General features: G+C 43.0%; 1 protein-coding gene across 1 annotated transcript in view; it reads right to left on the minus strand.

Moving 5' to 3' along the window:
• The window catches only part of LOC102416882 (nesprin-1), a gene marked incomplete at its 3' end in the record, with an annotated part of 177120 nt that extends 162854 nt beyond the window's left edge, over positions 1–14266 (minus strand). Inside the window, exons 1-2 of the mRNA XM_023758190.1 lie at positions 14136–14266; positions 7040–7308 (exon numbers count right to left, since the gene is read on the minus strand). Of these exons, the coding sequence (XP_023613958.1) occupies positions 7040–7106 (67 nt within the window). The remainder of the gene's footprint in view (positions 1–7039; positions 7309–14135) is intronic.
• Positions 14267–14685: the final 419 nt, after the last annotated feature.

Here is a 14685-nt window from a genome sequence, read left to right on the forward strand (position 1 = left end):
AATATAACATGTACAAAACAAAATCAAACCCCAAAAAACAACCCCTTGATTTCCCTCCTCAATATATTCCCCAACAGTCTTTTGTTTTTCCTCATTTCAAAATGAAAAATGAGGGGACAACTTCCATCCCTCTCTCTCATACCCCACACCCCATCCATCAGCAAATTATTTTGGTTTTACTTTAAAACATCTATCTAGGTTTTTACCACTTCTATCCCTAGCCACTATTTAAAATCTAATCCAAGTCACTCTTACCTCTCTTACCAAACTTACCTCTCTCCTGGTCTCCCTGTTTCCACCACTGACTCTCTATATGATATTAAATATATGACAGTCACTTAACAAGTACTTATGAAGCATCCCCATTAGGAAGTGTAGCATGTTGGTCAATGTGCAGGGCACTGATGTGAATTTGACCCAATTCCTGCCACTGTGTACTTGGAGCGGGTGGATTAGACACGGCGATGTCACATAACGCACAGCAATGTCAGATTGCATAACAGTGCTACAAGTGCTAAAGGAATGTAGACAGAGAAGAGAGAATTTCTGATTTTATCCCTGAGAAAGCTTTTGTTGAGGAAGCTTTGGAGATGGGCCTTGAGTTGGGCCTTGAAGATAGGTTGAGTTTTAGAAGCAGTCAATAGAGTGTAGTCCTGGAAGTGCTCCAGGAGGAAACAGAAGAGTCAGGGCACCTTCAGGATATTGCAAGTCGTGCCACTTGGCAGATATCTGGTTGGAGCGAGAGGAGACCAATGCTGGACAATTGAGATGGAGTTAGAATAGGGAAGCCGAGCCAAGAAGTTGGGACTTTCATGGAGATGTCAAGAGTCAAGGCAGGCTTTTACCATGGGAGAAACAAAATTAAAGTGTCTGCTAAAAGTAATTAATTTGGAGGCAACGCGTGGGAATGCTTTCTCTTTTCTTTGTAAGACCTAGACCCTCCCACTTTTAAAGGCCTGCCCCACACTGTATCAAGTGCAATAAAGGGAAACCATACCCCATATGAAATACATTTATACATATGTAATTTTTGAACTGACTTGATTTACATGTGACTAATTGACATAATTTTAGTATTTGTAAATGTTTGTTCATTTGGATTTAGCAGTTTCCTTTTCTGTTTGACAGCCAATATTTTTGCAGACCCTTGAAGATCCAGAAGGCCTCTGGCACTTTGTCCAGCATAGTGCATAATGGATAATATGGCTCTGCAAACAGAAAGACTTGGAGGATAGGGCATTAGACAAATGTGAGCTCTTTAATACATTAAAAAGTAATATGAAAAAAGTAATATGAAAATGTAACAGACCTTTAGGATTTAAAGCATTATAGTTACAAAAACAACACACATGCCTGAGAGGTTAACATAGTCACCCATTCAGGTAGAATATGTGTCCTTGAAGTAACTTGATGGTCAAAAACTAATTTTGATTTTAAAAAATTCAGGGGAAAAAAATCTCTTCAAAGTAGGATCCAATTTAACTGGTTTCTTTCTTTGCCTTTACATGCCTTGACCAATTTTATTTTCAATTCATTAATTTAGGGGGCACAATTGATCCATTTATTCATCAACTATTTATTTAACCTATGTTCCAAAATATAAAGAAATGCTCATTGTTATATGCTGAAAATTGTATTCTATTTAAATTCAAGATAAGATCATACAACATTCATTGTGGAAAGAAATTAAACCAAAAGGAGAATTTCAGCCTAAATACAATAAATGGATTTTTGTCATTGTTTTGTGACTTAATAAGAAGAGGGATTAAGTCAGAGTAATAAAGTATAAAACTGCGTCTCTCAAGAAACTATAAAAAATTAGTATCTTCACAAGATGGGAAACTATTCCTTTCCCCATGCTTACTTGATATTAAATTTTTAAAAAATTGCATTTTCATTATTTATTTATTACTGTTTATTCTATTTTTCAGTCAACATTTTTGGTACTCTGAGGTTTTCTTTCACAGTGTAATAGATTTATAATAAATATTATAGTAAACCAAAAACATTTAAATATTTTAGAAGGAGGCCATGATTATTTTTTACTGAACAGCTAGCAAACTTCATAGGCATGTCTCCAAGAGTAAATGTTTATCTTTTTTTCTCATTTGTTTCTCTTTGAATTTACTCACAAGTTTTAAAAATCAAAGTTTGACCTTGTAGTCAGTTATCCAACTTTTTGATTGAATTGACCTCTGTATGACACCTGAGCCTGCCCATTTGAATCTTCTCTGGAATTTACCACCTGCTCTATAAAACTACATTGATGCCCCTTATTTTACAATAGTCAACATGGATACATTAATTAAAAATCCTTAAAGTTTAGTAGATTATCTTCAAATGAAAAAATGAATGTAATAAAAGTCAGCCAACAAATTTTATTAAGTAAACATTGTGTCAGAAGCACTATGAAAAATTACAAAGAGGCTAAACTCTGGAAAACCTGGAGAGTTTAGACATTTATTTTTTTAGGTGTAACTATAAAGGAAAGTGTCTCCACAAGCCACCTGCTAAATTGATCCCCATAGTCGTTAAGAGCAGAAAATGTATATACTAATTATTTGCTTTTAACATTTGAATACCCCTGTATTATACTTTTTGTCCGGTATTTGCTTTTAAGGTTGTATTTAAATTGATGAAAGATACAGAAAACAGTCATTACTCTTAAGATCAAATGAAACCTCGCATTGCAGTCTGTCTGCTCATCCATAATTCAGGATCCCAGCCTCAAACACGAGGCTCAGACAAGCACAAATATTGGCAAAGGTGAAATACTGAATGACTACAGTAGCAGCTAAATGATGTAGCAATCTGTGTGTGCACTTCAATCTTCTTGCACTAGAAATAAAAATTAAAAGCATAAAACAGCCAAATATTATGGTTATAAACTAAATAAGCAAGAGAGGAAAGCCAAGTTGCAACTATTCAAAGCTACGTGCTTTTTATTAGTTATACATGGATCTGATATGGTAATAAAACCCAAGATGTGGAAAGGCACTTGTCCCTCAGATTATCTATCCAGGCCTCCAAAAAAGGGGGTGGAGGGGGGGATGCAGATTCTAGAAGAATGCTCTTACGGATTTGAACTTTGAAAATAGCAACTCTAGTTCTATTTAGGTTAATAGAAAAGTATTTTTCCTCAAAAAAATTTCTTCATATATCTTAATTATCTGGGCCAGTGGTCGGCAAATTCATTAGTCAATAGAGCCAAATATCAACAGTACAATGATTGAAATTTCTTTTGAGAGCCAAATTTTTTAAACTTAAACTATATAGGTAGGTACATTGTTATTAACTTAATTAGGGTACTCCTAAGGCTTAGGAAGAGCCACACTCAAGGGGCCAAAGAGCCGCATGTGGCTTGCGAGCCACAGTTTGCCGACCATGGATCTGGGCAATATTGCCCACCCTCCATTTATGAGGAACTTGGTCACTAAACACCCTTGACAGAAGCAGGTCTTCTCTGTCTGGGACGTTGACTCTTGCTTGGGCTCAAAACATCAGTGAGCCGCACAGTGAGAGCTGAACACAGGAGGGGACATGTCCCTCGCCAGCTGAATCAGCAGAATTCACCCAGCAGATCAATAGGTGAGCAGACAGATCTGCAGGCCCCTTCACTTCCAAGGTTCATTTTGTTTCCACTGATGTAGGCCAGGCTAGATATGGCCCCAAGACCTTACATTTTATAACCATTATTAACATATCCTATATAATAAAGAGGTAAAATGCAAATTGACCATCACAACCTTGCACAAGATGGCCGCTCCCATGTGGGCCCAAGATGGCCACCATAAGATGGCTGGCAGGGGAGGGCAGTTGTGGGCAACTGGGCTGGCAGGGGAGGGCAGTTAGAGGCAATCGGGCCGGCGGGGGGGGGGGCAGTTGGGGGCAATCAGGCTGGCAGGGGAGCAGGGTAGGTGTCGATCAGGCTGGCAAAGGAGTGGTTAGGGGGTGATCAGGTTGGCAGACAGAAGCGGTTAGAGGCAATCAGGCAGGCAGGCAGGTGAGTGGTTGGGAGCCAGCAGTCCCGGATTGTGAGAGGGATGTCGGAGTGCTGGTTTAGGCCTAATCCCTGTGGGATCGGGGCCTAAATCAGCAGTTTGACATCCCCCAAGGGGTCCCAGATTGGAGAGGGTGCAGGCTGGGCTGAGGGACAACCCTCCCCCTCCCAGTGCATGAATTTCATGCACTGAGCCTCTAGTATATAGATATATGCATATATATATATATATATATATATATATATATATATATAATGTATATACATATGAAGTAGTTGATGCTAAGAGCTAATGATAATTGTCTAGTGCTCAGAAATATCATCTCTTTCTAAACTATAAAGTTTATTGCTCTAAATTTATCAGGTATCCTTATGACATGTTGTAATGTTTTCTTTGACTAGAAAGAAAAAAAAATATATAGTAAGTGTAGTCATCTCACTATGTAATAAAATTACTAGTTTTATGCAGCACAGAATATATAAAACCATTATAATTCCTCTCCAAATCTGAGAAAATTGCAACAAATGATCAGGCCTTTGCCTTCTCGTACAATTTTCTTTCATGGCTATTGCAACAGTTCACCACATCATGGTATTTATAGTTTCCAAAGCACCTTCATCTATCATCTCACTGAGCTTGACAACAATCCTGAGAGATGTGGACAAAAATCCGCATTTTGCTAGTGGGGTCCCTAAATGCATAGATGTTAAATAGGACATCCACTGTCACAGGTGAAGGATGGGGCGGGGGGGCGGGTTCTAATGCTTTCCCCTATTCCACGCACATCTCAAGAAAAACCACTTATATAGCCACCACAAAAAATATTGTAATTTTTTGATCCAGTAATCCCACTTCTAGGAATATTTCCAAAGAAACCAGAAATAACAATCAGAAAGGATATATGCACCCCTATGTTCATAGCAGCACAATTTACCATAGCTAAGATTTGGAAACAGCCTAAGTGCCCATCAGAAGATGAGTGGATTAAAAAACTGTGGTGCAACTACACAATGGAATACTATGCTGCTGTAAAAAAGAAAGAAGTCTTACTATTTGCAATAGCATGGATGGACCTGGAGAGCATTATACTAAGCGAAATAAGCCAGTCGGAGAAAGATAAATATCACATGATCTCACTCATATGTGGAATATAATAAACAACATAAACTGATGAACTAAAATAGATCCAGAAGCACAGAAGCATCAAACAGACCATCCAACCTCAGAGGGAAGGCGGGGAGGCAGGGAGGAGAGGGAGAGAGATGAACCAAAGGACTTATATGCATGCATATGAGCATAACTCATGGACACAGTCAGTAGGGGGGTAGGAGTGAGGGCATGTACTGGGGGGGATGAGTGGGAGAAGTCAATGGGGGAAAAAGGATTCATATGTAATACTTTAAACATAAAGAATAAATAAGTAAGTAAATAAATAAATTACATTAAAACATTTAAAAAATATATTTTAAAAAACCAAGCTAAACATCAGTACTCTTCTCTCTCCTCTCACCCCTAACCATAACCTTAAAAGAGTTGTCAAACCAAAATAAGAATAAAATGTCTGTAGGATCATAAGCCAATTCTGAATTATTTTCAAATTTACTCTTTATAATTTCCCTTTATTGCCAATCGCATCCAGAGAACTTTCCCATTTAGTGCACTCAAAGGAAAATCTGCTTTATTACCTAATTACCTTCCCCATAGTTTGTAAGAGACCTGAGGTCACTGAGACACCAAATGCACAGAATGGTTCAGTAATTAACACCTGGGCAAACAGCCAAGACAAGACAGAGGCATGGAACTCCAAATTCAGTGCTCCGCCTCCCCAAGCAGACATACAACTTTCCCTGGAGATCCCTGGCACTGGGCAGACCCAGTCAGAGGTCTGTTCAGACTATGGAGGAAGTCTATGCCCACATACTCAACAGAGATCTGTTTGGGGACCACGTGACAAGGGGAGCTTCTAATTGGTGGTTTCTGGTAGGGTGGGGAAACTGCCAGTTTCACTCATGACCTGATTTTCTAAAGCTGGGAGCATGTTCCGGGCCATAAATATCCAGACTTAAGCATTTAGTCTGTATTTGAAAGGTCAAGCGTGCTTAACTGAAAATTAACGCTATGCACATCAAGTCCACTGCAAGCCAGGGAAGTGGAGTTATGACAGATTAATATGATGCCCATGGTGCAAATCCACACTGATCGCTTGCTGGAAATTCTAGAAAACCGGAAGGCCAACCTATAACATTATTGGACAAAGACTAGAGCAAATCCCTGCTAACATTGGATATTTTTATATCCTAAGAACGTGCGTTTGAAGCCTGGGAGAGGTAGAATGGGAATTGTACAGGGAAGCAGTCTTATATCTATAGATGATGATGATTTTTATGGCTCAAGGAGTATACATGTTGAAAGAAAATTCACAAATAGGAACTCGTTTATGAGCTGACATAACATTTGACTGTTGTTTCCCTTGCAAAGAGCACCTTGCTCTTAGAGAAACAACACTGGTGGGAGCGGTTCCAGTCCACAGGCTGCCACTAACCACTGATCTCAGCACCCCTTTGGGCCTCTTTGGCCCATTTTTCTTAAAGACTTTCTATGTCTCTAAGGGCTTTCCTGTTGGGATAAGTAAGCCACTGGTTTACTTATCAGACAATAGCATCTAGTTACTTGTTACCACTGTCACGACACCTTATGGGGCGCTGTCACGGAGCCGTGTTGCCATTTGTTACTGAAGGAGAGTTTGCTATAGCTCTGAACTCCCACTGGACACCGAATAGCCATTACTAAGGCCACACAAATGCAGATGCAAAATCAACATAAGAACTTTGTCTTTTTGCTACATAAAGAAGACAGAATCTTAAAGTAGCATCCACTCGTTTGAAAACACTGGGATGAAAGACATTTTGCTATTCCTTGTTATGATTTCATAAAATTGAATAAAAATGCAAGCGCCTTGAAAAGGTTCTGAGATAAACGGATATTGAAAGCGCAGTAACAACAAAAGCCCGAAAACGAGGGCCGCTTCTGTGCCTTACCCTGCAGCCTCTGCATCACGTTGGCAATGTCCCGCGGAGACCGAGAGGCCGTCCTGGAGGCTGCCATGGTCCCCGCTGCAGCATGAAACCCACTGCAGAGACTCTTGGCTCCAGGCAGAGCAGGACTAGGCCGCTCCAGAAAACACCTTGAACTTCACTGGATCTATGGGGTCATGATGCCACCCCGGGCACGGGGGCAGCCAGGGCGGAGACAGCACTCCCAAAGGTGAAACCACTTCTTTTCCTTCCTCTTCAATAAACTCAGGAGCCTGAAAAACACACAGGACAGGTACAATATTTTAAAAATCCACTTAGGTCACCATAGTGCTCAAATAAGAACTATTTCTATTCAATTTGAATAGATGATTCATTACCAAGTGAAATGACTAATGGGAAAAGACTTGTAAGGTACTAGGCAACTACTAGGAATTTTGATGATAGTCGATAAAACAAATACATACACAAGACATAGGCAATCAAATTGGTAGCTAAGAGGAGAAATGTTCTCTTTTAGTTCATGTTTTTAAACTATAAACTTTCTCCATTGGTCTATGAAACGTGAAAGTTTAAAACACAGAGTTCCATTTCTCATTACCACAGGCTCTCTCTCCTATGCTGTGTTAGCCTGCTTTGCACAGCTGATGTTGCTGTTTTGTTTGTACACTTCCCAGGAATGAGAGCAAATCTTAGTTCGTAATAACACTTTGGTGAATTAAAACATAAATATAAAACTATTTTATTCTAAAACTTTGAATTTCAAATATCCTGACTTTAGAAGTCAAAATTGGTTAGATTTAGTGTTTTTTCTCTCCACACAGATTCTGAAGTAAGTTGTAAGGGTGGAGTAGGAGTGGTTAAGCAGACAAGACATTTTCCTTCTAACTTCTTCCTAAAGTCTCTGCTGTGGTCCAGTTTAGCTCATAATTCTTCAGTGGGGGAGGGGGGAAAGAGGTAGGAGAGTAGTTGCTAAAATCTTGACATTGAGACATGTACTTGGAACAAGAATTTCTTAACCCTGGGGTTAGCTGGAGAGAAGGTTTTGCCACAGATAAAATAATTAATGACAGAAAAAGAGGAACGTGAAAAATGTGCCCAGAGAAAGAAACTTAACCACGGGGCCAAACCAAAGGGGCCTATGTCAGAGTGACACTTGTTACAGTTCACACGCATCTCTGTGATATGATGATACCAGTAAAGGCAGAGAAGAGGAACGGGGAGGGGGCCCGGGGAGGATGATAAAAACAAAACTGTAAAGAAAACACAGCACATGTATGTGGGATGGTCCACCTGTCAAAAGGAAAAATAAGAACATAAGAGGAGTCTATGAATGCTATCAAAAATTCTATTATCAACTGAATGTATATAAATAGTATTATTTGTGAAGGGTTGGTTAAGTAGAATCATGTAAGTACAATGTACAACTGGCTGTAAGGTGTCATTATTAACACTAGTATATAATGGGTTAGAATGCACAGACTCCAAGCTGATAGTAATCTTTTTTAATTATTTTATTTTTTTAATATATTTTTATTGATTTCAGAGAGGAAGGGAGAGGGAGAGAAATATAGAAACATCAATGATGAGAGAGAATCATTGACTGGCTGCCTCTTGCATGCCCTACACTGGGGACTGAACCCGCAACCTAGGCATGTGTCCTGGCCAGGAATCGAACTGTGGCCTCCTAGTTCATAGGTTGATGCTCAACCACTGAGCCACACCAGCTGGGCAACAGTAATCTCTTTTAGATTACCATTTTGAAAAGGATGCAAAACATTGCACACCGCTACTGTCCCCACGTGCAAAAGCATCTAAAAGGTGGACTGGGGCAGGAAAGGGGCTCTGGTCACTTAGCAAGTTAGGGGACGGGGTGGGCGCAGTGAATAGCATTAGTTGATAAAAAGGCAGCGCGGGCTTCTCTTGGCTACTTGAAAGGATACCCACTAGAAGTAGACCCAATACTTGGCAGCTTCTCGGCTGAAGGGGCGCTTCTCAGTGGGTGGCTCTCCGAGTGATTCTCAGAGGAGAAATGATTACTATGACTGGCCTGTCATGCATCCAGGCCCACAGCCTGCGATGACTATGTACCCATTAGCAGCCTTCACCTCCTGGGAACAAATATTCCACCTGCCCGCATACACAAACTACCTTAACCTGAAAACCAACAGACAATGAGAAGTGCCTGAGGAATTTTACAAGGGCCTCTTCTAAGCTGTTAGAAAGTTAGGTTCTCCAAATGCAACACTGTAACTTTCTGAAATCTATCATCTATCTATCTATCTATCTATCTATCTATCTATCTATCTACATATACTGAATACTAAGTAGGGATGAGGAAAGAGATTCATTTTCATTCAGCTGCCCACACCAAGCCATGCTCAGCACTGTAGTTCACAGATGACTAAGACATGACCACCACTGTCAATCAAGAATTGTGAAATTAAAAGGATTTTTTTAAAGTCATTGCATTGCAGATCACCACGTTCCTACCCTCGTATAGTTCACATTCATGTTACCCAATAGATCAATACTGAAATGTGTATCTATCCTTCCCTCCATCCCTCTTTTGATGCCACACAAAAGCCAGAAGAGCTCTGCTGTGTCCACCTTCAGCTTATGCATCAGTCTCACTTCTACAGTGTGTCCTATTCCTCTTAGTACCACCCTTCAGCATTATTTTCCCTCCATTGCTCCAATACCACCCATCTATACTATTATGCATATGATTTGTCTTATATTTTTCACCATTATTAGCCTTGGCTCACTCTAAGATCATTGCTAGCCTTATCTCACTCAGATTAGACCACGGACATTTTGCAGGTATAGAGACTATAAGTCTTATTGCTTTGACATCTCACCTATTGATACCAAGTATATCTGTGAGCACATCGCAGTCCTCAATACATATTTTTGTTTAATTAAATCAAGTTCATAATACTTCACCTCTATGAGCTAACCCCCAGAAAACCATCCACCCCCTGCAAAAGGGGTTGGCGCAATATCCTTCCTATTTTAGACACAAGATAAAATATTTTGCATGTGTACACATATTTCCTCTTTTGCAAAATTATGATACTCTTGCTTTTTACTGATACTTTAACTTCAGAGGACATATCATTTGATTTAAAAAGTTTAAGTGAGTAAAACAAAGATAATAAAAGGAGACTGAGAATTAGAAGCTATGAGTTTAGGCTTAGTTTTGTTCCAAACAGTTGGGTGATTTGGAGCTGGTTCTGTGGACAGAGGCCCTCGACCACTGCCTGCCCCGGGGAGTGTGGTGCCAAGAAATGGGCTAAAAAGACATGGAGCTGAGTCCGAATTCTGTCTCTTACTGTCCATGTGACCTTAAGATAAGTGAACTTTTCTGAGCGCTTGTTTTCCCATCTGTAAAAGGAAGTAATTTTATGCTAATAAGTTTGATTTCATCCTGCTAAATTAAATTTAAAGTGTGTCTGGCATGTAGTAGAGTTTCTTTCCCCTGGCCTCCGTTTCTCTCCCTGCAGTTTGAGTGAAGACATGCTCTCGGGTGAGCTCTTCAGTTCCAAAACCAACGGCGGCACCTGTGACCGCTAAAACCACTGCTGGTACAAGGTCACGAGATCTTGAAGGTCACTCCTTGAACTGACTGATTACCTAGCAGTGGCTGTGGCCGTGACCTCCCAAATCAGAATGATGGGAAGATAACCATGTCCAGGGTGATTACAAGTTTTAATAGGCACAGGATATTGTGAGGGTGGGAGAGGGAGAGGGGAGCAACCAGTATCAGGATGGAAAGGGAGAATTAGGCAGACATTGCTAGGCGGTGTACCAATGAGCAGTCCCTGCACCATCTCCAAACCCTTCCAGCAGGAGGAACTGAGATGACAAGGGAGCTAAGTCCATCCTCCATACCTAGCAGAGAGGCAAGATTCCTGAATTTATTATTTCATTCAGAAAAAAAAATGTATTGAGGAACTATTTGACAATGATACTAAGTAAACAGCAGTGAACAAGACAGATAAGCCTCTCTGAGAGCTTATGTACCAGAGGAGGAGATGATAAATCAACACTACAGCAAAGTAGAGTGAGTGTTGTAATGCAGAAACCCAGGGTTCTGTGGAAACAAGCTCAGTGCCCAATCAATAGCCATCTGCTGTATTTATTGTGCAGGATGCAGAGGGATTTTAACTGTCTGCTGTTTGGGATTCTCCTTTCTGAACAGCATGCTCTTCTGTCACCCACACCTGTGAAAAGCACAGCCCCAAATCATCACAGCGGAACCTTGCCAATCTCTAAGCCAGTGGTTCTCAACCTTCTGGCCCTTTAAATACAGTTCCTCGTGTTGTGACCCAACCATAAAATTATTTTCGTTGCTACTTCCTAACTGTCATGTTGCTACTGTTATGAATCGTCATGTAAATATCTGATATGCAGGATGGTCTTAGGCGACCCCTGTGAAAGGGTCGTTCGACCGCCAAAGGGGTCTCGACCCACAGGTTGAGAACCGCTGCTCTAAGCAGCGTGGACAACTGGCTACTGAAGCGGTTTCTTGTTTGTGCTCCTAAGAGGGAAGACACTAACTAGGAAAAACACTAGAAGAAACACTACGAGGCCACAGAAATACATCTTAAAGCGACGTAGCTACAGGTTTAGGTGTGGAGAAACGAGAGCAGAAAATTCCAAACCCGCAACAATCGGAGATGAGGTGGCTCATTTCTGACTGAAGAGGATGAAGTGACACCATAAAACATAAGCTGATGGACAGCATGCTGCTGGGCTGTACATGAAGTATGGCTATTACTTAATCAGCTGCCTAAATATGCTCAAGAATAGCATCGCTATTAAAATCCACTTAAACAAAAATAGAAAAGCTAATGAATGCATTCCGACCTCCTTCTAGCTAAGTTCTTTGCTGGAATGAGTCACATAAGTGTCTAATTTTAAATTTCATTATTGATTTTCTCTTTCACCCTTTAGTGATGGTCTAATTAACAACAACAACAAAACTAAGGTGGCTAAATGGTATAAAGATGGCTAATGGGAAGAAGAGGGCCGTCCAGGAGTTACCATAAATACACTGCTACCGTATGTGTGGGGGGGTCAGTGAGTAGAACTGGTAATTACTCACTATTATGACATCTACAGGGTACCAAATAAGCACTGGTCCTTAGCCTGCAAGAGCAAAAATACAAACAATTCATCAAAAGACAAAGTATAGAGCCGATGGGCATGAAAGATATTGTCATGATTCAACTCCATTTTTATAAGCTTGGAGTATTATTAATCATGCCCAAACACATCAGCTACCTTTCTGTCCTCCTTTGCTAGAGTATATACCGCACTCTTTGCCAAACATGAGCTCTTGTTGAATTAGTCCCTAAGGAAGGGTACAGCACTATACTACAGAGGAGGAGAAATGCAGATTTCCTCACCGAGGAGTCCTGGGTCTTGTGGCTGTCACCTTCAGGCCACAGGGTGTGGCGGCAGTAGAATCTAGCGCGGGAACCGCAGGAGAAAATGCTACCAACCTTGCCCAATCATGGGCTTGCCTCCTCTTTCCATTACACCTCCTCTCATTTCTAAGAAGCTGTTGCATAATTATCAGAGAGCAAGTCTTAGGTGTAGCACCCTACACATTTCACACAAGCAATTCTTGAACATTTTAAAATGGTAAACTACCCTTCCCCAATCCCTACTCCTTTGCAGAACAGAATCAAGTGAGAAGAAATCTCTTCATGGGCACAGTGACGACAGAAAGAAAGCAGTGGGGAAAGTCACCAGCTGAGAAAGATACTAATGAGACTATCCCGTAGAAGCTAAGCAAATGTTTTCAAAGGTCAGCAATGTTATCTGAGTCAAGCTGCGCCTGTATCTTCTGCATGAAACATACTAAGTTAGCCTTCATCTGGCACATTTCATTCTGAATTTGCCACAAAGTAATACAGATTCAAAGACACAAGAAGAAATAGACATGTACTATTCCACTGCGCTGGTGATGTCAGGGACGTTTTATCTATACTATCCATCTTTTTCACCGTGGGGAACAACAAGCCTCTGAAAAAACCATCCTCATGACTCATGATTCAATCAGCATTTTACGCACATGTGGGTCGCATGAATAACCTTTGCCTAACTGAGAATGATGACACTTTCTCTCGGGTAGATCTGGTTTCTGGTTACAAATGTTTTCTTTCGGAAAGTGGCCACCAGATGAAGACAAACATAAGCACTAAAGAAAAGAAAAAAAATAATAATTCACTTTGAACTTTCGTAACCTTCACTGAAAAATGGCAGCTACAACCATGGTTTCTACTCCAAACTGCTCAGACATGAACATTCCGGGACGGTAGGGCCCATTCCACAGCGGATGCTTCTGGCTGGGCTGGGCCCGAACCTGCAGCCTCCACGCTGGTATCCAGGCTGCACACCGAACCCGTTTCCCTAAGGGGTCCCTCTACTTCCTGTGGCCTGGTCCCCTGCCCCTCGCCGGCACCTGCCGCCTGGGGAGCACCCTTGCAGGGACTCCTCGGGCAGCAGCGCACCACCTCTGTCTGAAACGCGTGCTCTGGAGGAGAGGAAAGTTGTCTTCCCTCTAGCGTAGGCTCTCCGCGGAAGCATTTGCTGGGTGACAGCTGAGTAGAGTCTGGAGCTGGGGCCTCCTTCAGGCTTCCAGCCCTGGGCTTTGCCGCCCGCCCCCCTCCCTCAGCCCTTCCCAAAATAGTCTGGGCTGGAGGAAGGGAGGCTCCGAGAATGCGTCCAACGCCCCACACCTCCCATCCGAGAGGAGCCGCAGTGCCAGCCATCACAATGAGAGGGTGGCAGCCTTTTGCTTGGGCATCATTGGAGCCCAGAGAGGTGCCATAAGCGGAAATGACAAGTCAGAGAGGGGGCTCCGCAGAGGGGCAGCTGCGTACAAGATGCTGGGAACACGCTCCCCTCCTCCGGCCTCCCCACCCAGAGCACCGCACGCACACACCACGGCCCCCGCCTTCCCCCGAGCACGCACCGCCCGTGCAGCAAGTGCAAACTTGCTCGCAATTTGTCTGCCATCTCTTCGGCTCGCACCCAGCTTCTCAGCCCCTCTCCTTCTCTTCCCGCCCCCATCTCTCCTTCCTTTTACCTTCTCTCTCCCGGGCTGGCTCAGGCTCCAGGCGGCGCAGCGAGCGAATGGCCGGCGCCGCCTCCGTAGCCCGGCGCTAGCGGATGCAGGGCTGCGGGGAGCCCGCCGCCGGGTTCCGAGGACAACGCGCAGGGCGGGCTCCCGAGCCGCAGCCGCGCTCCCGGGCTGGCGCACCGGCTCAGCGGGCGCCGGCTGCTCCGCCACGCTCCCTCCTCTGCGATCCGGTCCTCCCCCCGGCTGCACCCTGGGGGTTTAGGCCTCCCCCTTCGCCCCCTCCCCCGGCCCCCCCGCCGCTCCCGGAGCGAATGCTCCTTTCCGAGGGGCAGGTCGGGTGTTGGTGCAGTTCCCAGGCGGGGTCCCAGCACTACCCGGAGTCGCCACACCCCTCCTGGCCGCGCGCCAGGCTCCAGGTTGCGCTGGTCCCTGGACAGGGGACCGGGAGGCTGTCTGACAGGCGTCCCTTACCTCCCTCCCGGAGATGCAGGGCCTCGGGCTTTTCTCTGCAGCAAAGTCAGGCCTGTGACCCACCCTCTCGGTGAGCCTTTCACCT

Source organism: Myotis lucifugus, unplaced genomic scaffold (genome assembly GCF_000147115.1).
Source record: "Myotis lucifugus unplaced genomic scaffold, Myoluc2.0 scaffold_125, whole genome shotgun sequence".
Classification (NCBI taxonomy): domain Eukaryota; kingdom Metazoa; phylum Chordata; class Mammalia; order Chiroptera; family Vespertilionidae; genus Myotis; species Myotis lucifugus.